The sequence below is a fragment of the Acyrthosiphon pisum genome, chromosome A1, assembly GCF_005508785.2.
Source record: "Acyrthosiphon pisum isolate AL4f chromosome A1, pea_aphid_22Mar2018_4r6ur, whole genome shotgun sequence".
NCBI lineage: Eukaryota > Metazoa > Arthropoda > Insecta > Hemiptera > Aphididae > Acyrthosiphon > Acyrthosiphon pisum.
Window position 1 is genome coordinate 59,818,952 of NC_042494.1, and position 20,477 is coordinate 59,839,428.

General features: G+C 29.8%; 2 protein-coding genes across 2 annotated transcripts; both read left to right on the forward strand.

The window, feature by feature from the left end:
- The first annotated feature begins 9 nt into the window (after nt 1-9).
- On the forward strand, nt 10-3,496 carry LOC115033740. The gene is made up of 3 exons (XM_029487335.1): nt 10-411; nt 2,696-2,795; nt 2,887-3,496. Exons 1-3 carry the CDS (start codon nt 23-25, stop codon nt 2,965-2,967), a joined length of 570 nt encoding a protein of 189 aa, XP_029343195.1. The 5' UTR covers nt 10-22; the 3' UTR covers nt 2,968-3,496.
- LOC100165022 (ras-related C3 botulinum toxin substrate 1 isoform Rac1-like) lies at nt 3,183-20,154 on the forward strand. The gene is given in 5 exon segments (NM_001246185.2): nt 3,183-3,534; nt 15,039-15,212; nt 17,956-18,070; nt 18,389-18,506; nt 19,852-20,154. Coding segments are annotated over 4 exon segments (612 nt in total). The 5' UTR covers nt 3,183-3,534; nt 15,039-15,048; the 3' UTR covers nt 20,067-20,154.
- Nucleotides 20,155-20,477: the final 323 nt, after the last annotated feature.

The window sequence follows — 20,477 nt, forward strand, 5'->3', positions numbered from 1 at the left end:
GCATAGTGACGTTCATTACGTAATGAATCAAATATCAAAAATAATAAAAACTGATATAGATACGTTAAAAACAAAACATTTCCAAAACAAAAATGAAATCGAAAGAAACGAATTTATCGAAATAATGCTGAATAAGTTTCCAAATTTTAGTCGCCATGGCATGTTTGTATTAGCATTACAGTACAAAAAGCACGGAATGTACAAAGAAGTATCTGACAATTTATTCAGAAGCATTTTGCAGGATGAGTTAAGGCGAGAATTGTTTGTAGGTTTCGACGGACTTGAAATTAATTTCAAACAAAGAAATTTAGATAAGAAGGATGGATATCTTGAACGCAGTAGTGCATTCAAAGCTTTAAAAAGTGCAAAACTACCATTTTCCACTGAAATTATAAATATGTTATTAGAGAGGTAAGATGAAGTATTAATGTATAAATCACTAATGTAAGAAAAAAAAGCCAAGAAAAAATGCCAATTTATTTATTTATAAGAATTAATTATATTAAGTGTTGTCAATTACAAGGCCGTAGCTGGAACAAATTTTCGGGAGGGGTTTAAAACTAAATAATATTTTTTCATGGCATAAAAAACCAACTAAAAAAATGTATATATTATAATAATAGTTATCTAAATATGTGTGATGTAGGTACACAATTTTAAATAAAACGTTTTATAGTATTAGCCATTAGGTCTAGCAGTATCTTTTTTTTTTTGCGAAACAATCAATTGCATAATCTGGATTCTGGGTTGCTTTTAATTTGTATATGTACTATACACACTCAAATTACTAAATACTTAGGAGCTAGGTCCTTTCACACGTACTCACTACTCACATTCGATCCTGGTCCGTTTCGAGTGACCGAGTCTAATCCGTTAGGTTATCCGCCTATTTGGAAATACGAACTTATCTATCGTTTTTCAATGCATAATAATATATTCACAGTTCTCATACAATGTATGCGATCCGAGTACGGTCCAAGTTTTACGAGGTTACTCCGACGTAATTGGTCTGATGACTGATGAGTTCCGTACTTATCTACCCAAATAGTTTTTTAATCTTTTAAATGAAAATGTGCGTTCTGGTATTGATATCGTAACTGATAATGTAGCTCATAGTTTAAAAAGAAAAGATATATTTGGAAAAAATTCAAATAAGGTCTTGGACCTTGGTATATTTTATTATATAATTCTATAATAATAGGGATAGTATTCTATAGTAATGAATGTATTGATTTTACAATGTGTATTTTTTATTATAAACTTCATTCACTTATTTTCAACTTTAGTAACCTTTCTGTTGAGAAAATGAATGGTTGGTCAGTAATTTTCAAAAGCGTCAGAGAAAACAAAAAAAAAAAAAAATTAAAACAAGGTTTTTACTTTTTAGTAATAGTATAAAATATAAAGTATAACTTAATATAATATGTAGTTCATACTACAACATGCACATTTAAAAAAGTATCACTCTATACAAAGTGAATCTAGGACGTTTCTCCCCGTGCCTTTTCCTCCCTGATACAATGGACGTTTCCCCCCGAACGGGACAATTTCCACCCCGGACCAAAAAAAATAAATATTAAACAATAATTATTGTATATAATAATTATATATATAATAATTATACAATGCAAATAAATAAATGTATAAATGATTAAATTAATATATAAATATAATTGTATTAATGTAAATAAATGTACTGTTTGCAAAAATTAAATAACACAAATCAAAATAACCCAACTAATATATTTTATTCTGGTAAGTTAGGTAGCTCACGGAATAAAATAACGTCATAATTACACAAACACATAAGCAATAATAATATACATGGGGGACGAAGTGGCCGAGCGGTCTAAGGCGTCGGTTGCGGCGCTGCCGTCGCTGGTTCGATCCTCGGCCACTGGGCGGCATTTATCTTCGGGCAAGTCACGGTGTCCGGAAAACAAGTACCGCCATCCCCCACCCGGGCATAGCAGATACCTACGGGTGCCTAAATCAAAAGTTCTGCCACAACAAACATACACGTGTTCCCCCCTACCCAACAAAAAACAAAAATAGCTAATGACCTAAGTTGCCGGGTTTAAGCTCAAAAAAAAAAAAAAAAATATAATAATATAATAAATATAATTGTATAATTAATGTATATTTTTATTTTTTATAAATTGTTATAGATAGCTTACTAAAATTTAAAATATCATCATTCTAAAAACTCTCACTTAACTTTTTTAACCTATCATCTTTACCTAAATTATTACGAAAAACTCCTGTTCTATAATTTAAAATTTTGATTGATGCTCTTGAGTTGCTCATCTGTAGAGTTTCAATAAAAATAGATGCACAAAGTATACACATTATACTACAAATCAGTGGCGTATCTATGGGAGGGGTGATATGGGGGTCATACACTCTCATACACCCCCAGGAGACAAAATTTCGTTCACAATACAACATGTATATTGTAATTGTGAATATAATATAATATAATTATGATTTATGAATATAATATGTGTATACTGATTGTTTATTAAAAATGTTATACTGGGGGTACTTTTTGGTTAAATTACTTAAATTGTCCTCTTCCTACGCTGTAAAAATTAACTTTACGGCGTTTATAAATAAACCTGTTATTTAAGAATTTACAAAACCGAAGTTTGTACGGCATATGATTAATAATAATAAAAAATAAGTTTTATTTTAGATTTGCTCATCACGAGACAAATAAGGTGGATTACGTGGACTTGCTGGAATATTTAAATTATACCATAAACCCTACTCCCGGAGCACAAGGTTTATCGAAGGTAGTTTAAGATAATGAATTAAATAAATATCATAATAAACGTATCAACGTTGAAAACATGCTGAAATTGTATTGATAATTTTTCCCTCCAGGATGTATTATTATACAGGAAACCAAACGAAGCATTTATCAGAGTCGGCGAGTTCGTCAACGATTTACGGAAATTATTATAATCATATTAATAACACCATAATAGTACCAACGTTTACACGGGTCCCCCACTCAACGCTTACATTGGTTTCCAATATTGTCGCAAGATCCGGCGGACTGATGACACGTCAAACTGGTTCGTTTGGTAACCACTCAACATGTGTTGTTGCTGCGACATATTGCATTCAAGGGCGTTACGGGATGTATTGTGTATTTGTGTGCCGTGTGAGTAGTGACTAGTGACTAGTGAGTAGTTCATCTGAAACCTTCCGATGAGTCGGCGTCGTTTTCAAATCTCTTACTGATAGAACCGTTTGACGTTGATCGCTGCGCTTTTCTCGTGAATCATATTTTTAGTGTGTGTGTGTATTTTTGAAATTGTATTTTACTTAAACATTCATCCGACTATTATAATATTATTATTTTTTTTATAACTTTTTATGATTGTTTTTAAAACATTTAAAATCTTGTCGTGACAGTCTCGTCCATTCGTATAAATACAGTTTGAGCAAAATTGGTAAAATTCACTTAATTTAGATGGTGGTTGTACAAGCTTGAAACTTTTTGGACGCATAACGTGGATATAAAAGGTACTTATTTTAAGCTTTTAATCATATCACTGAATGTTATAATTGATAGTTAGGTACCTATATAATATTAATGAATAAGATGAAATATTATTTTTTCATTTTTAATAAAACATTTTTTGATCCATTTATTATTCAATATTTATATTTATTTTATATTTACTTTGATTAGGGATGAAAAACATTTATTTATATACAGGTACTAATATGGTTATAAAATATGAAAAACCTTGATAAACTGTTATTTTTAGAAGTACCTACTACGATAAAAACTGATCGATTAGGTAGGTAGGTATCTGATAAAATCAAATATGATTTTTAGATGCATAAAACTGAGGCAATAGCAAATAATCAATAAATGTTATAACTTATAACACACGTCTTGTTATTTCTTCTATAGTTCTATCGTTGTTTAATTAATTTTAGTTATATAATAATTCAAATTCAGTTACGTTATTAATTTTATCGATGTTGTATATTTTATTAATTATTTATTTATACATTTGCACTTAAACAATACCTATTATTCTAGGACTCAGGGTATTCGATATTTATGTAATGTTGACAAGCGACAGTCATCACTCTGTTATGACGTCGCTATGTACTTCAAAACGATAATAGGTAATCATAATATATTTGTAATCTATCTTATAACATTTTATAACCTTTTTCGTAAATCGTAATAATTTCGATACAAATAGAGAAAAATTCCAAAAGAACATTTTGGGTATAAGTTTATATTGTATTAAATACTGCCGGAATTGCATTGAAACTGAAAATTAATATTTAAAAAAAAAAAATCATATTTATAGATTTTGATGCATACATAATATTACATTATATGCTTGTATACGTACTTCTAATTATTGTTATTTGTGAATCACAATTTGTTATCGGTGGGTATTTTAATTACTTTTTGTAGACTGCTTAAGATTGAAAAATAATGGTCTTTTAGTTTCCATATATATTCAACAATATATCGCCCACTGAAATAAGTATTTGTACCTTGGTCTTTACTCCTTGAGATTGTAATAACATCTACAATTAAGAATTGTAAAGATTTGATAAAGCTTAAATAGTGAATTTTGAACTAGTTATTTATGTATCTACTACTTAAAAAATAGCCACTGAACGTTATTAGTTGTGTAACGTTTGACTGTAAGTTTTTGTAGAAATTGACTTATTAAATTAGTTTTATACAATAGTATTTTGAATTAGGGGTACCTATTTAATGAATTTCAAAATATTATATCGCACAAAGTAGGTACAACCACAACAACACTGAACACATTATATAATATTATATAATATATAGATTTTGATACACAGTGACAATTTAATCTCAATATCCGGCTTCGATCTTCCGTGCGTGAAACACAGCAAAACACATTCATGTGTCTTGATTATAATAATAATTGTTTATAAATCAATGGGTACTAGGGAGTAAGTTTTGAGCGTTTATTTTTTACTTTAAAAAGATTCTTATAGACGCCTTCAAGAATGTGATCGGAGTTGTAAAAGCGCTAACTATAAAATGTTAATCTAATATGAAATAGGTAATATTTATAATTTGCTACATCAAGCCCCGTCATATAGTGATGCCATAAAGAAAAAAGGCAATATTTTATTGAAAAAAAACAAATAACACCAATTCGGCTTGAAGGGAACACAATTTATATTGGTATAATACACCAGTACGATCTTGGTATTATATAATTATATAATTATCATGTATATTTAATATTTATATCGGAGTTTATATCCCTATACCTATACCTATGGTGCATTATGAATAATAGTAACTATATTTTGTTTTAAACTTATAATTTATAAATACCATATTTTATCATCAATAGTATTTATAATACAGAGTGATTCTTTTATCATGAAACACTCATTATTTCAAAAAGTATTATGTTTTTAAATATTTTTTATCCTTATAATTTTTCTAAGTTTTTTACTTTTTTGAAGGACAACATAAAGTTTTAATTTCATATTCCAAAGCAGAATATTTTTCTAAGTATTTTAATTCATAAAAATAGAATTTAGGGCAAGTAGTTTATGAGTTATAACTTATAAGTATTTAAAGTTTAGATGGTGATGAGGAGTGGTACGGGGTTACCCCCCAAAATGTTTGTCCACTACACTGTTTGTCTAAACTTAAAATACTTAGAAAAATATTCTGCTTTGGAATATAAAATTAAAACTATGTTATCATTCAAAAAACTAAAAAACTTAAAAAAATACAAGGATAAAAAATATTTAAAAATATGATTTTTTATTAAAAACGTTGTTTTTTTAACAACTCGAAACTATGTAAAAAAATATTTTCAAAAACAATTATACTTTTTGAAATAATGAGTGTTTCATGATAAAAGAATCACCTTGTATATGATAATAGACAATAGTTGTACAAATACATATTTACTTTGATACCTACTAATTTTATTACTATAAAATAATATATAGGTACTATAGTATAAACAATAAACATACCAGCATGCGTTTTCTCCGTCTTAAAACATGCGTAGTTAGTAGTTAAAACCAATTAACTACATGACAAATTTTCGTTCAGCAGATGCATTTTTGACAAAATTTTTTGTGTGGTTTGCTTTAAATTTTAATATTAGAATGAATTTGACTTATCATCAAACTTAACAGTAAGAACATAATCTGTGTTTGTATATTATTACGTTCAGTTCTTTCGATATTCAAATTTTCAAGTGAGTTATGAGCCTTTTTAAATTATTGTAACAATTTTATTACCTTTAGTCATTACTCGTAGATGCCTAACTTGCTCTAACATATTTTAAGTATCATAAAAAATAATCGTCCAAAAACAAATAATATATTATTATTTATTACTATTCGGTTTTGATAATAATGATTGGTTCATTTTCTGTATTAAAGCATTTAGAGACTTAGAGCTAACATCAATTTGGTTCTGCCATGTTGACATATTGTATATTATTGTAAGACGTAGACAATATACATGCGAGCATATATATATATATATATATATGATATGGCGCAAGGTTTTTCGTTTTATTTTTTACAGAAAATTGTTATTTGAGGAATTCATATCAAAAGTCTTCGGAATACCAAACAATATAATATATTATCTTTATATTTTTTAGAAATAAGAATTCCTAGATCTTTATAAAATGTTTTGACGAAAAACATTTTTTAACCTACATTAGTTTCGTGCAAATTAAAATGATAATAGTAATTGTCGAGGTAATTGTTGAGTTATCATTTTATTTAATATTCAAATTGAAATTTCTTAACTGGTACAGTTCAACAGTTGTACCACGCGTCACTAATATTTAGGTAAAAGTATCCATACAAAATACAAATTACGGTTAATAATATAAGTTCTCTACATACAATAATATTTGTAATTAATAATATAAAACAAAAATATGAACATGCATCGTATTCGCTTAAGCTTAAGCATAGTTTTTATTCGCATCGATGTTACCATAGATTTTAAAATATGAATGATTGAAACAATAAAATCCAATTACAAAAGTGAAACTATATTGTTCCAATTTCACTAATAAAGGGTTTTATATTTATATATATATATATGTAGCTGAAAGCCGCATAACCACAATGATAAAAATTCGTATCGCCAGGGTGATTGGTCGATTTATCATCGGACAAATCGATAGCTGTTATTTGTTATTATTTGTTAGTTTGTCATGTATCTATTTAGTAAATTACATCCACACGTTCACCTATAATCATTCAATATGGTCTAGAGCTGCGGCTACAATTGAAACATCAACTTATAATACAAATACATTCTTGCAATTTTGTTATTTTTATAAATTAATAAATGTAGAAATTAAACTGTCCTGTTTCCAATTTTGGTTTTTTTTTTAATGGCTAGATAATTAGACACGAAACTCAATGGCTTTGAAAAATGAAAATAACAATTTTTATTATAATTATAAACCTACTATAATATTATATTATAAACGTTGTAATGAATTGTAGTGTGGTATAAGAAAAATGCAGTTTATACTTTTCGTGTTCACAGTGAAATATGAATATCGTATTATTTAAATTGAAAGAAAAAATAATAACGTCGCATCTGTTTTTAATTTGAACTGTTGAAATGGCTACACAAGCTACAGTAGTAGTAACAGTAGCTGAATACCTATACTATTATTGTAACGTTAGTGGGGAAAAAAAAATGTTGACTAAATAATTTTACCCCGGATTTTAGTGTGTAAATAACTTTTTTATAGAAGGGATCTATACGATTAATGTAAGTGAAACAATGATAATGTGCAGTGTAGTATTATATTTTATTATCAGGTAAGTACTACTTCCTATATTATACATAATATGATAGGTACGTATTTTATTTTAAATTCTGAGTGCAGCGATAATTGTATTGGTTTTAAAATGATGTCCATCATTATCTTTCGATTTTAAAAGCAGTAAAAATGTTTTAATCTATAACTCTAATTGTGGTTTCTTCTTCTTGTAGCAATTTGTGGTTCTAATTAATACTTTGGTGGTTAAAAGTAAAAAACACCTAGTAAGTACTTTTCAAAATAATTTGGATAAACAAAAAATTGAAATTATGGAAACTATGTAAATTCGTTATCGAAAAAATAATCGTTGATGAAATCGATTTTGTTTTTTCTGTTGGAATTCAAACATTGAATATGTATAGATACTTGCATTTTTTACTAAATAATAATATTATCATTTTCTATAATATACACTATCGTTTTAAAAATATTTCCAATCTTTTTGTGCTTTTTATGGATAGTTTATGAATGTTTCACTATTTTAGTGTTTTTTTCGATGTATGAATGATAATATTTTTGTTGCTCAGTAAAAAAAACTTGAACATTTAATACAAGGTTCATTATCATGAAGATTAAATATTTCTAATCTTCGTGATCATAATATTGAGTTGTTTTTGTTATAATTATAAAATTCCTATCGAAAGTAGATACAATATACCCACTATATTTTTTATCAGTTAAATTTGTAAAAAAAGTACGAAAATATGTTAATTTTTTTTAAATTGCAGTTCATATAACATATTTTCCTAGTTCGTTTTTAGCGTCAATACATCGATAATAATCCATAATATATTAAAAAAACAAAACAAATTATACAGGTATAAAGCTTAAAGTTGGTAATATTATATTATTATATCACGCAATATTATAATATATTAAAAAATATTTTCTTTTCAACTAGTTGTTATTATAATGAAAAATTAATTTTCAAAAATAAAATCAGTCCTTCCTTAGTGTACATAACATAGGTAGGTAGTATGTAATTTAAGTTGAAATTGATCGTTAAATGTTTTTGCGAACTCTGGTTTTAATAATGACTAACGGTGAACCAGTTGCGGCGATCGTTTAATAATGTAATAGGTACTGTAGTTACAATAATTGCTAATGTTTAGCAGAAGAATGTTGCCTATTCGTGTTTGTAATGTTAAAATCACGGTCTCTGCGTTTTTCCACGAATTCCGCAATGAATAATAATTAGTATTAATTACATATTGGTGACTAGAATTTAACATAACATTGCTCGTAATATCGTTACTCATTTATGATCCCTGCTATATAGACTACGTGTGTGTACGCAATACGGTGAGCCAAATACCAGGAACATTGGATTCTTGGCGGGAAGCCTAAAATATTGTTCGGAGCCGTCTATAAGCTCCTACGTCACCGAGGGATAATTAAGCACCGGACCAAATGGAATAGGTATACCCTCGTAAAACCATCAGTCTTTGTAAAACGAAATCCTTTCAAAGCGTTCTCCTTCTTTTTGATGTTAGTTTCGCATATAACATTCAAGTGGGAAAACATTCTACTCCGGTAATCGTTATTAAATTTTTTCCGGTTTTTTTTTTTTAACAATTCAGAGAATTTTCATAGCCGCAATATTATATACACGTTATAATATGTATATAATATATATATAGCTAGGTACCCCACGTTTGTTTTGCAGCGCGCGCACATATTATAATAATGTACGGAAAATGTACATTCGTTTACATGAGCATTATTGACATAATATCGTTACGTATTATACGTACCTGCTATATACAGGGTGATTCGCCAAGCATATTATGCTCAACCCCACATTTTCCTTAATATTGAATTTATTCAAATACGGATTTTCATAATTTTAAGTATATAAATTACGTTTGTCGTTTGTGTTTTGCATTGGTGCTTACCCCATATTTTCAAAATACTTCAATTTTTATACCTTTTAAAAGAAGTGTCCTGAGACGCAATATATATATATCTATAATCTATTTAAATAAAAATTACGATTAATGATTACAAATTGTTAAGCACATATTTTTTTTTTGAAAATTGTTTAATTCATTAACGTCGAAATTTGAACAAGCATATTTCCGAGTGGCGAGCGTGTTATGTTCTAAGAATAAATAATTATTTTCCACGGTAATAGGTTTAACACTATTTGAGAATGGCAAAAAATCAACTATTTAACCAACTCTAGAATATATCCGATACATCAAGTATTAAAAACTTACCCCAATCTAAGCTTAATTCTAGAATACCTATCATATGGGACAATACATATTACAATCAATCGACATGGAAAAAAATGAAACATAGGAAAGTTCAAATTTTCAGAACCTCTGTCAATAACTTATTCATACACTCGCCAGTTAGTAATGACTATGACACTATATGCACACAGTGGCGTATTTACGGAGGGGGATAAAGGGATCCACATGGACTGTATATAAAATTCAAATTGTAGGCCTCCTAAGCTCAATCAAAGTTTAGGATTAACTTAAAGCCTCTAATTTTAAAGGCGGGACTCTGGATAAAGTCATATATTCCCACAACAAAAACCTAAATACGCCACCGTATGCACATAAACCCAGGAAAACATGGAGCTGCCTGAATAGGTACAGAATCAGACATGCCTTAACTAAAGAAATGCTTTTGATAATGGTAAATGACAGAAAACATTCAATGTGACTGTAAAAACCTAGTAAAAAGTGTAAAACATATTATCGTTCTAAAAAGTATTTTAGAAAGTTTCAAGGAACATGGCACGATATATTCACAGCATCCCCTAAAGCAATTGCATGGATAGAATCACTGGACCTAGAACTCTAAATCCTAAACCTATATAAATACCACAACATATTATTATTATTATTATTCACTCTTACTATTACTATATTATTAAACCCAAATAAAAATAATATTAGATCTATCACAGGCTAAATGTTATATGTTTTCATTTTGAAACTATGTAGTAAATTGTCTATCATGCCAAATGATAAATAAATAGGTTTAAAATATATGGTTTATTAATGATGGGTATGATTATTTGAAAATTAAAGTTATTTGGGAACATAGCTGGTAAGTGCTAAGTACCTAATAGGTGTATTAACATTTTTAATCTAGACTAAAATATTATGTCTAGGTATTTTATATTTTATGCAAAACTATTATTAAATACGGACTATTATCCTTTGTACGTAAAGTTGTAATAAAAGGATAATTCTAGTTTGAAAAAAATCAGGAGTACTCATTAAAAGATAGAAAAAAATCTAAGTATTTAAAAATAATTTGGGGGGGGGGGAGGGGAGCATGATTGGTAAATCACCTTATATATTATTTATTTATTTTGAGTTGTACCATATTATACAGTTATTGACGGATGCATTATGTTTTGTAATATTATGTAATAATGTGAACAACTATTAGATAACCCACTTGAATACAAAATATATTTACGTTTGGCACTGATTTATTTATATTATTATCTCTGAAAAATTATTATTTTGATTCAATTTGAACACCTATAGCGTTATAAGGATAACACGTCGGTGTGTCTGTTCGTAAATATTCATAAGGCATAATAATAATAATAATAATAATAATAATAATAATATTATTATTATTAATATTATTGACACTCTAGGACCTAGGATAGAGAAGACAATCGACAAACGCGACGGGAACAATACATCATAATTTTTCGTTTATTATTATTTTTTTTATAGATTTATATCGAGAGACATTGGCACCGTACGTACGGATAACACTAAAACAAGTAGTAAATTATCTAATCAATGCCGTCGTTGTAGAACAAAAACACGTATAAACAATACGCTGCAGGTATATCTTTGTCACCGTGTGCTAAAATATTGTATATTATTACGATACGCGTGTGTAGAAGCATCCGACCTTGGTTTGGTGAATTTATAATTTGTCGAAAAAAAATTAGTAACGCACTCCTCCGCACAATATAATATTATGTATAATAATTATTGTCGGTGAACGATATTATAATTGCAACTGTGCGTCTTAATATTTTCTTTCGAGTTCGGTCTCTTCCGTTTGCGAGACGGTGATAGATTATTATATTAACCAACCGTTGAACGTGTACCACGTGCAGCAGAGGCGTTTTCGTTCTATTATTATTTTTTTTTAATATTTGGCACTTGGTGATGCAATGGGCATTTAATTCATTGACAGGGGGCAATCACCTTTAATTGATACACATAAACGACAACTATAATATACGCCGCAGACAGGAACCATATAATATCCTCGTATTATTTTCATGGTAGGTACTAGGTGTACACGATGGTCGACCACATCATATACAGAGCACCACACCCCAACTCCATGTAGAACGGTTTGAAATTGCATTACGACTGTTCGTTAAAGTTTTTGTTGGGTTACAAAAAAAAACCCGTCGATGGTTTACGTTTTGAAAGTATTGACCGCCGCCGCGCGTGTGATTTTTATACCGATAAATTTTAATATTTCACGCCGCAGTATGACGATGGTTTGAATTTTACATGTATGCTTCTACACGCATTACACATACATCGTATTTTATCATGACTGTATTATAATATTATATACGTCAATACGTCATAAAATAATAATATTATAATATGCTGTGACTGCGAATCTCCAATAATATCATATTATTATGTTATAGCTAGGTATAGGCGTTGGATGAAATCAATGGGTCGAACAACTTTAAAAATTCTCACATTTCAACATAAATATAATATACAATATTTTAACTGATTTAGGATACCTCTGCAGCGTAATATTCCATAATTTTAGACTGAGCGTAGCGATGTGCTTTTTTATTATTTGTGCCTGAAACCACTTTTTCTAGTGAAAATTCTTGTAGAAATTTTGGATTAAGTTGGTATTTTTCATGAGGTAAAAATTGAATATTCTCAGTTTGCACCGTATCAAATAGGTATACGATTATTTCTTAAAATTATAATATTATTATTAAAATAATTATTTGGTAACGTTGGTTACCAAAACGTTTTATCATCTTCGTTCATAATCAGTTTTTCATTTTATACAATTATTATCTATCATTAGATCCAAATTTAAGACGTCGTCCATTATAGTGCACGTGGAGTACTCTCGACTCCTCTATATAGTAAAATACATGCTCCCCACTTAAAAAAATATCTTCCATCCATTTTAACTAGTAGTGCACAGTAGCAATGTCCGATCTATTTGCGTACATTAATCAGTGGTATAGTTACTTATATAGATATGACGACTGCTATATAATAATTTACGCATAGTGTCTGTGCGGTGCACATAAATTTACTATCTGACAATATTGTTTCCTGTTCGTTTGCACTGTGCAGCGTATGTGCGATTCATTTCAAATGTACCACGTATACATATTTTGCTAAACAGACTACAACAACAAAATACTCTGTTTCGTTATGTTGCTTCTATTATTGTATATTTGCGAACATAACATGATATAAGTGTCAGTATTTTTTACTTCGGGAATCTTATTCGTGGAATATACCACATCGGTGGACAGGTTTCGCGTTATTTTTCGATTTGAAATCGTAACGCTTTGCAGCAATTCGTTTGGCAATAATTGGCAAACGTTTTTATTTTTTATGTGTACTATATGAAGGTGATGTCGTATCTCCATTACGTCCCTTCCCCAGATTCACATTATTATATTATTAACTTTGCGCCCACCTATATACCGCGGACGTATTATAATAGTTGTATGCAAGTACCATTTATCTAAAAATGTAATCATTCGATTTTACGAATGGTGGTAATATTAAATTCAACATTCAAATAGTATAGCGACTTCTTAAAATATAGACTGGCTGTTGGTAGGATAAAGCGTGACGAAAGAAGCTCTCAGAGAACTAGCACTCGTAGTTAATTATAATTACTTGGTAACCACCGCTCCTGTCGGCGGTTTATGGCACGTATGATGACCTCTCGGTTCTGCGCGTTTATATTCACGACATGTGCCGTCACCTGTATGACGATCCATCGGCGGCCGCATACGCCGGGTGTGGATTAATATTACGATCAGTACATATTTCCGGCAACGGCGACCGTAAGTCACCCCCCCCCTCCCCCCAGAGCATACAGGGTGTCTGATCTCGCCGTGACCAGTATTTGTCCCTGTGTGCGCCATTACTACATTTTTCTCGATTATTATTAACTTACGATTTTGGAAAGATTTTACTGCGTCGGTGCGAAGAATCGAGACAGAGTTCTTCGCAGTATTTTTCCGACTGAAACTCGTAACAAAATAAAATCAAAATATTCTTTCCTGCGTTTGTTGAAAACCCGCAATAATAATCATCGTGACAATTAAACAATGTTAATCGTGGTAAATATTTTACAAGACGGTTTACTACGATTTCCCTTCGTAGAGAGTTCAAACAGTTGCGAGAGATTCTCAAAAAAGTACTTAACTATATGGTAAGCTTCTGGTAAAAGAATATTATAATACATAATATTTTACAGATGTGGATGCGGGTGTGCGTAAGTGCGCGAGAGGGAACCATCGCACGAAGAGACACCCTGTATAGTCTCGTTTAATATACCACACTTCCTTTCCCTTAATCACGTATGGGTTGGGAAACGCCAGACTTGAATATTAAAATGCGCCGTATGTTTACATTTGTTTTTACTCAGTTTCGTCGGGTACGCATCACACACACACACACACACACACACACTCGTATATTATATCACATTTATCACGAGACCCGATGCGCCGAGTGAAATACAAATTAAACCCGTAATGGAAGTTTAGGTTTCTTTTGAATAATTTCGTTTCATATCTCACCACTCGCACTGCTGCGTGCAGTGTATACACATACACATACACACACATAACAGACACCGACGGGAACGTGAGAGCTGCTCCCGGTGTATATACTCACGTGTTGCACGTGTAACGAGATCATAACCGGAAACGGGGAGGGTGTATAATAAATAATAGAAATCCTTTTGCCGTGCGATCGGGGGCAGCTGAAGAAGCGCCCTTTAGACGCGTATGGCCCATATCGATCTAGATTTTAACGGAGATCGTCTTCCTGCTTGTTTTTTTTCTCCTTTTTGTGTTGTGTTTGTCCGCGGATTCACATCCGTAGGCGTCCAAATGTTTCCAATGTGAACTACATTGGTTATAATGCTTACCGTGATTCGCAGGTGTTTAACGATGGGAGCCGAATCACATTACAGCGACACCATTAGATCGTCCAAGAAATGCAGCAAGTTGAGGCCGTTGAAGATAACCGCGGTCGGCGATGGGATGGTCGGAAAAACTTGCATGCTCATCACCTACACGACCAAGCAATTTCCTACCGAATACGTGCCTACCGTGTAAGTGAAAACAATTTTTATAAGTGTAAATCTATATACAAGCAAGGCGATTATAATGCAGTTGTAGTCGGCAGGTACAGTATGTGGTATACGCATTGGTAAGTTTTTTTTTGTAATGATTTTTGCATCACTGGTTAGTAGTGTCGGTGATAACTATATATTTCTATATTCCCAATATTATTATGTCTCATATTAATGTTTATTATTTTTTAATTTAATATCTTATCTAATATTATAGGCGCACGGATTGTTGGAATAATCTGTTGTTTTAAAGTGCTATAGTAACTAATGCCATATTTATGGTATCGTAATGATTTATAATTTTAACGTGTATACCAGTGTAATCTAAACTTTGTTCAATATTGATAACTATATCATTATATTTATGATTTTTTATGAAAAAAATACGGTTTTCCGTCATTTCACTAATAGCGATATCAAAATACAATCCCACATTTGAGGTGCATCCTGTTTATTATTTTTTAATCGTGAAATAGATGCATTTATATTAAACAGCCCAGTTTTTTAATAATCACGTTTGTAATTTATTTATTTTTGCATTATATTTTAACAAAATTGTAAATATTTACTGTTTGTATCAATCAAGTGATGCCTAAAGTGTAAAATATCAAACACTCGTTATAGAAAAACCATTCCTAGGATTTCTCATCTTGACAAACTGTTCAACTAAATAGTACTAAATACACTATCTATCACAAAAAATATTAAGAACTGTATAGTACCTACGTGGAGTTTTTTTAATATTAAAACTTTTATGATACTCAATGGTATAATGTATCGTGCATTTTAATCTGTCGATCACAAAATAGTTAAAATATTTAAAAAAAAAAGCGTTAGATTATTAGTACTTACCTACATTTTGTGAATCCCTATAACTAATTTAAAAAATTTGACTACCTACAAAATGAAAAGTAAAGAGTGGCTTTGTTACAGTTTGTGTTAATTGTTAGACAGATAAGACAGATAACATAGATGTTACGATGACGTTCTTTGTGAAAGTTATTCGTCGTTAAAATTTAAGTACGAACATAAGATAGTAAGAAATTGGAGTATGGGTGTGATATTTCGTTGTTATTTTTTGGTTATCACCTGAGGGCTGAGGTGGTATCTTAGGGCAGTAGTAAATATCAAAAAAGTTCCGCAGGTTGCAGACAGTAGTTAGGATAAGAACACTTTAGAATTGTTCAGTGGCTTCAGAGGAAATCGCAAAAAAAAAAAACAATAGCCTATAAAATATAATTTATAGCGTAAAAGCGAATACAATGTATGTACGTATTATTTGTTCATGATAAAAAATACCCTTTAAATCATTTACCTGATCATACTATCGCTCATAGTCTGTTCCTTGAATGTATATTGCTTATTAATTATTATTTTCAAATTTAAAGACATCTGCCCAGTGGGCACAACAAATAATTTAAATAACTCTTGTAGTATCGCACTTGGTTTTATTTTGTAATCAGTTCAATGTTAACCAGAGACTTATTAAATTTATTCATACGAAATACGATTTTTAAAATTGTTATGAATAAACGGCGTAAATCATTATGCTGATTTTCGTATGACATAAGACATAAGTGTTCATGAAACACGTTAATTAAAATACGTAGGTATCTAATAGAGAAAGTATGTCAGAAATGAGTCATATTATTTGTGTCTAAATAATACTTGAGAAGGTTCTTTTTATTTAAATGTTAACTATGAAGCGACCTATATTAATATTTAAAGTTGTTATATTTACTTATTGTGTTACATTGCATTCGAATTAGAGAATATAAATAATCATATGTAAATTGGATATTTAGTATGTCAAAAGTATGTAAATGTTGCATTACATTTCCTTTGTTTGGATTTTCATATTTTTCGAAAACACTAATAGTACTATAAAACAAATATTTAAATTTATTTTTAAAAATGTAATATTACAATTCAAATAAATCCATTATTATAAAAACCTTGAATGCTTCATATTTGAAAATGTATATTTTGTATTATATATTTGTATGCATTTAATTCATAATTGCTACTTATGTATACAAATGTCAAATTATATTATTTTTAGTTGAATTAAATCAATTTAACATTTAAGTTTTAAACTTATAATATGTTTAATTTCTTATTAAATTAAATTGTAGTTACATTTTTATCAAATATCTAAGAGGCCCGCGATGGCCTCTATTATAAAACTTTTGTATATCAACAACTTTCAAACATGATTACATTTAGTTTTGAACATAATATGCTCCATACGTTGTATCACATGCTCCTAATGAACTGTTGGCTTAAGTCTGAAAATAGTAAAAAATAATATATATTATATACTTTATACGTAGGTTACCTAAAGTTCAATTATTTTGATTATAATAATCATGCATGACAAGCATTATGTAATCAGTGTCCAATGTACCTTATAATTATTAATGTATTTTATAGACATAATATTGTCTATTTAGTTTTAAACTTACGATGTTTATCCATAATATTCATATTTCCAAATAAAACATTTTTGCTTGTCTATATTGTTAGAATATAAAATATTACAAATTTAATTTATAAATACATGTTAATGTTATATTTAAATATACATCCATAAAATTATATTTATTTGACAATAGTATTCGTATAGTTGGGTGTTTAATATGGAAGAAATTTAATCAAGTGTTTTTAAAAAATATATGTTTGCTGCTAATAATAATCATAAATATTTTTAACGTATTTTAAGATTCGACAATTATGCAGAGAACATGGTTATGGATGGTCAAGAGTACAACATGTGTCTGTGGGATACTGCCGGCCAAGAAGATTACGAAAGACTTAGGCCACTGTCTTATCCTAATGTGAGTTATAGCTTTATTAATTTTTTCAATACCGAAACACACATTTAACATATTATTACGCACATACAATTTTATTTTCATAATTTTACATATTTTTACATATTTTATACTACTCTTACCTTATGGATTACCTACTCAGGAGAATTATAACGGAAAAAACTTTAAAATAAACTAATTGATTGTCGAACCACTCTTAAAACTGTATTATCTGTAAATGTAATACGCTGCCCAGTTTTGAAACATATGGTTTCCGGTTGAATCACTTATGAAACTATTCATAATATTATGTTATAGTAATATGCCAATATTTTATTACAGACGGATTGTTTTCTACTTTGCTATTCAGTCGGTAGTCGGAGTTCATTCGAAAACATTGCCAGTAAATGGCATCCGGAAATTCAACACCACTGTCCGAAAATACCTGTGATATTGATCGGTAAGGCCTGATGACGAATCCTGTATTGTACCGTATGGGAGCAAATGCTGGGATATTGTGTTCTATGAGTTTTGAATTGTATTGATATAAATATTCAGCACACGAATAGTATTGATTATAAATAACATAATATTTGAACTGATGAAAAACAATTATTTTGTCGGTTTTTGTTGATTTCTGTTCGTCAAATAGTATGTAATCTCTACTTTTATTTAATTATATAGGTAACGATTTGGTGGTTGTTATAATAATAATAATAATTAATAAAATATTATTATTTGCGTGTGCAGACGTAAGTAGTTGGACAAATATTGGACCTAAAATTCGCAAAAACTTATTAAAAATAAGCAAATATATAGATATATATATAATTTCACTGGGATAATTTAATATGATCAATATTGATCATTATAATATTAAACATCCCAAACAGGTGAAACAATACTTGTTATTAAAATAAAACAGTATACACAAATCATTTATTTGGTTTCACTGTAAGCAAATTAAAAAAATTAAATGTTGCTACCTAACATTGGTTCAAAATAATTACGCGAAAACAAATAAACGAACATTCAGAGTCAACACACAAATGTACGACTGAACAAGAGTAATATTTGTACCCACCTTTTGTGTGCGGATAACATAACATTATAATGGTTATCTTTTACAATGGTACCTAGTAAATGATAATTGCATTCATAAAAAATAATAATCCAAATGTAATGGCTGTGTATCATAACGACTCGCATGTATTGGCCTATATATTTTACATATATATATATCATATGTTTGTGGTGATTTATTCAACGGTATTTTATTCATTAAATATGCGTTTTTGATAAATGTTTTCAAACAAAACATACGATATGGGTAAAACGCTGGTAGGTATACTCAACACAATATAGCTTGATTATACTAAAAATTAAGGTTAAATGAACCGATTAAAAAAAATTAACTATAGTGTAGGTCTTAATTATTTTCAATACTCCCCAACCGTCCGTTTCACTGATATATTATTTTTTTAGAACTCTACAACAATTTGTAGGGGTCTCTCAACACGCCGACTACAATTCATTAATATTATCGTCTAGCGAATCACGAATTCACGAGTCATGATCATTGCGATGATTAACCTGCACGTCCCTTATTATTATATATTATACAATTTTTTTGTTCCTGCTATTATTCAATTATTCGTATATACTATAGATTCTAAGTTCTGTCGTGTCATAATATTTGTAATATCATACTTCAATTACTAGCTATAGTATTGTCTGGAAGTTTGGTTAGATTAACACAAGTTCAAATAACCGTTATCTAACAATTATTATTACATATTTTGCAGGTACGAAAACGGATTTAAGGCTGAGCCAAAACGACTGTATAACACGGAAAAAGGGCAAGAAAATGATGAAAAAGATCGGGGCCGTCAAGTACCTGGAGTGTTCAGCTCTGACCAACGAAGGGTTGGACACCATATTCACGGAATCGGTCCGCGCGGCCATCGAAAGGCCAAGAAAAAACTGTTTCGGGTTCCCTTTCATCCAATGCTGTAAATAGAACTCGCGGGGCTGTTAAATCATCGTCATCATCATCATCAATTAATACCCTCGAGATCTCGTTCCACGCTTATACCACCCCCCCCCCCCCAAAAAAAAAAAAGTTAGCTCTTATACAAAGTATACGCATTATACTATGTAGTAGTGGCTATTAAATACGGCCTTAAATACGAAACTCACTTTTGGAATGCAAAATATGTGCCATAGATTGTGTATCGCCTGTACATAGTATATATAATAATATAAAATAAATCAACGAAACGCTGTTTAAATGTATACCTACCTACCTATCTACCTACCGTACCATATGATATGACCTCGCCGCGATAACGACCAATGAGATTTTATATACACAAGTGGTCGCCTATATTGTTGGCTTATTATATACTAGAGTATGTTTAAATAATATTGT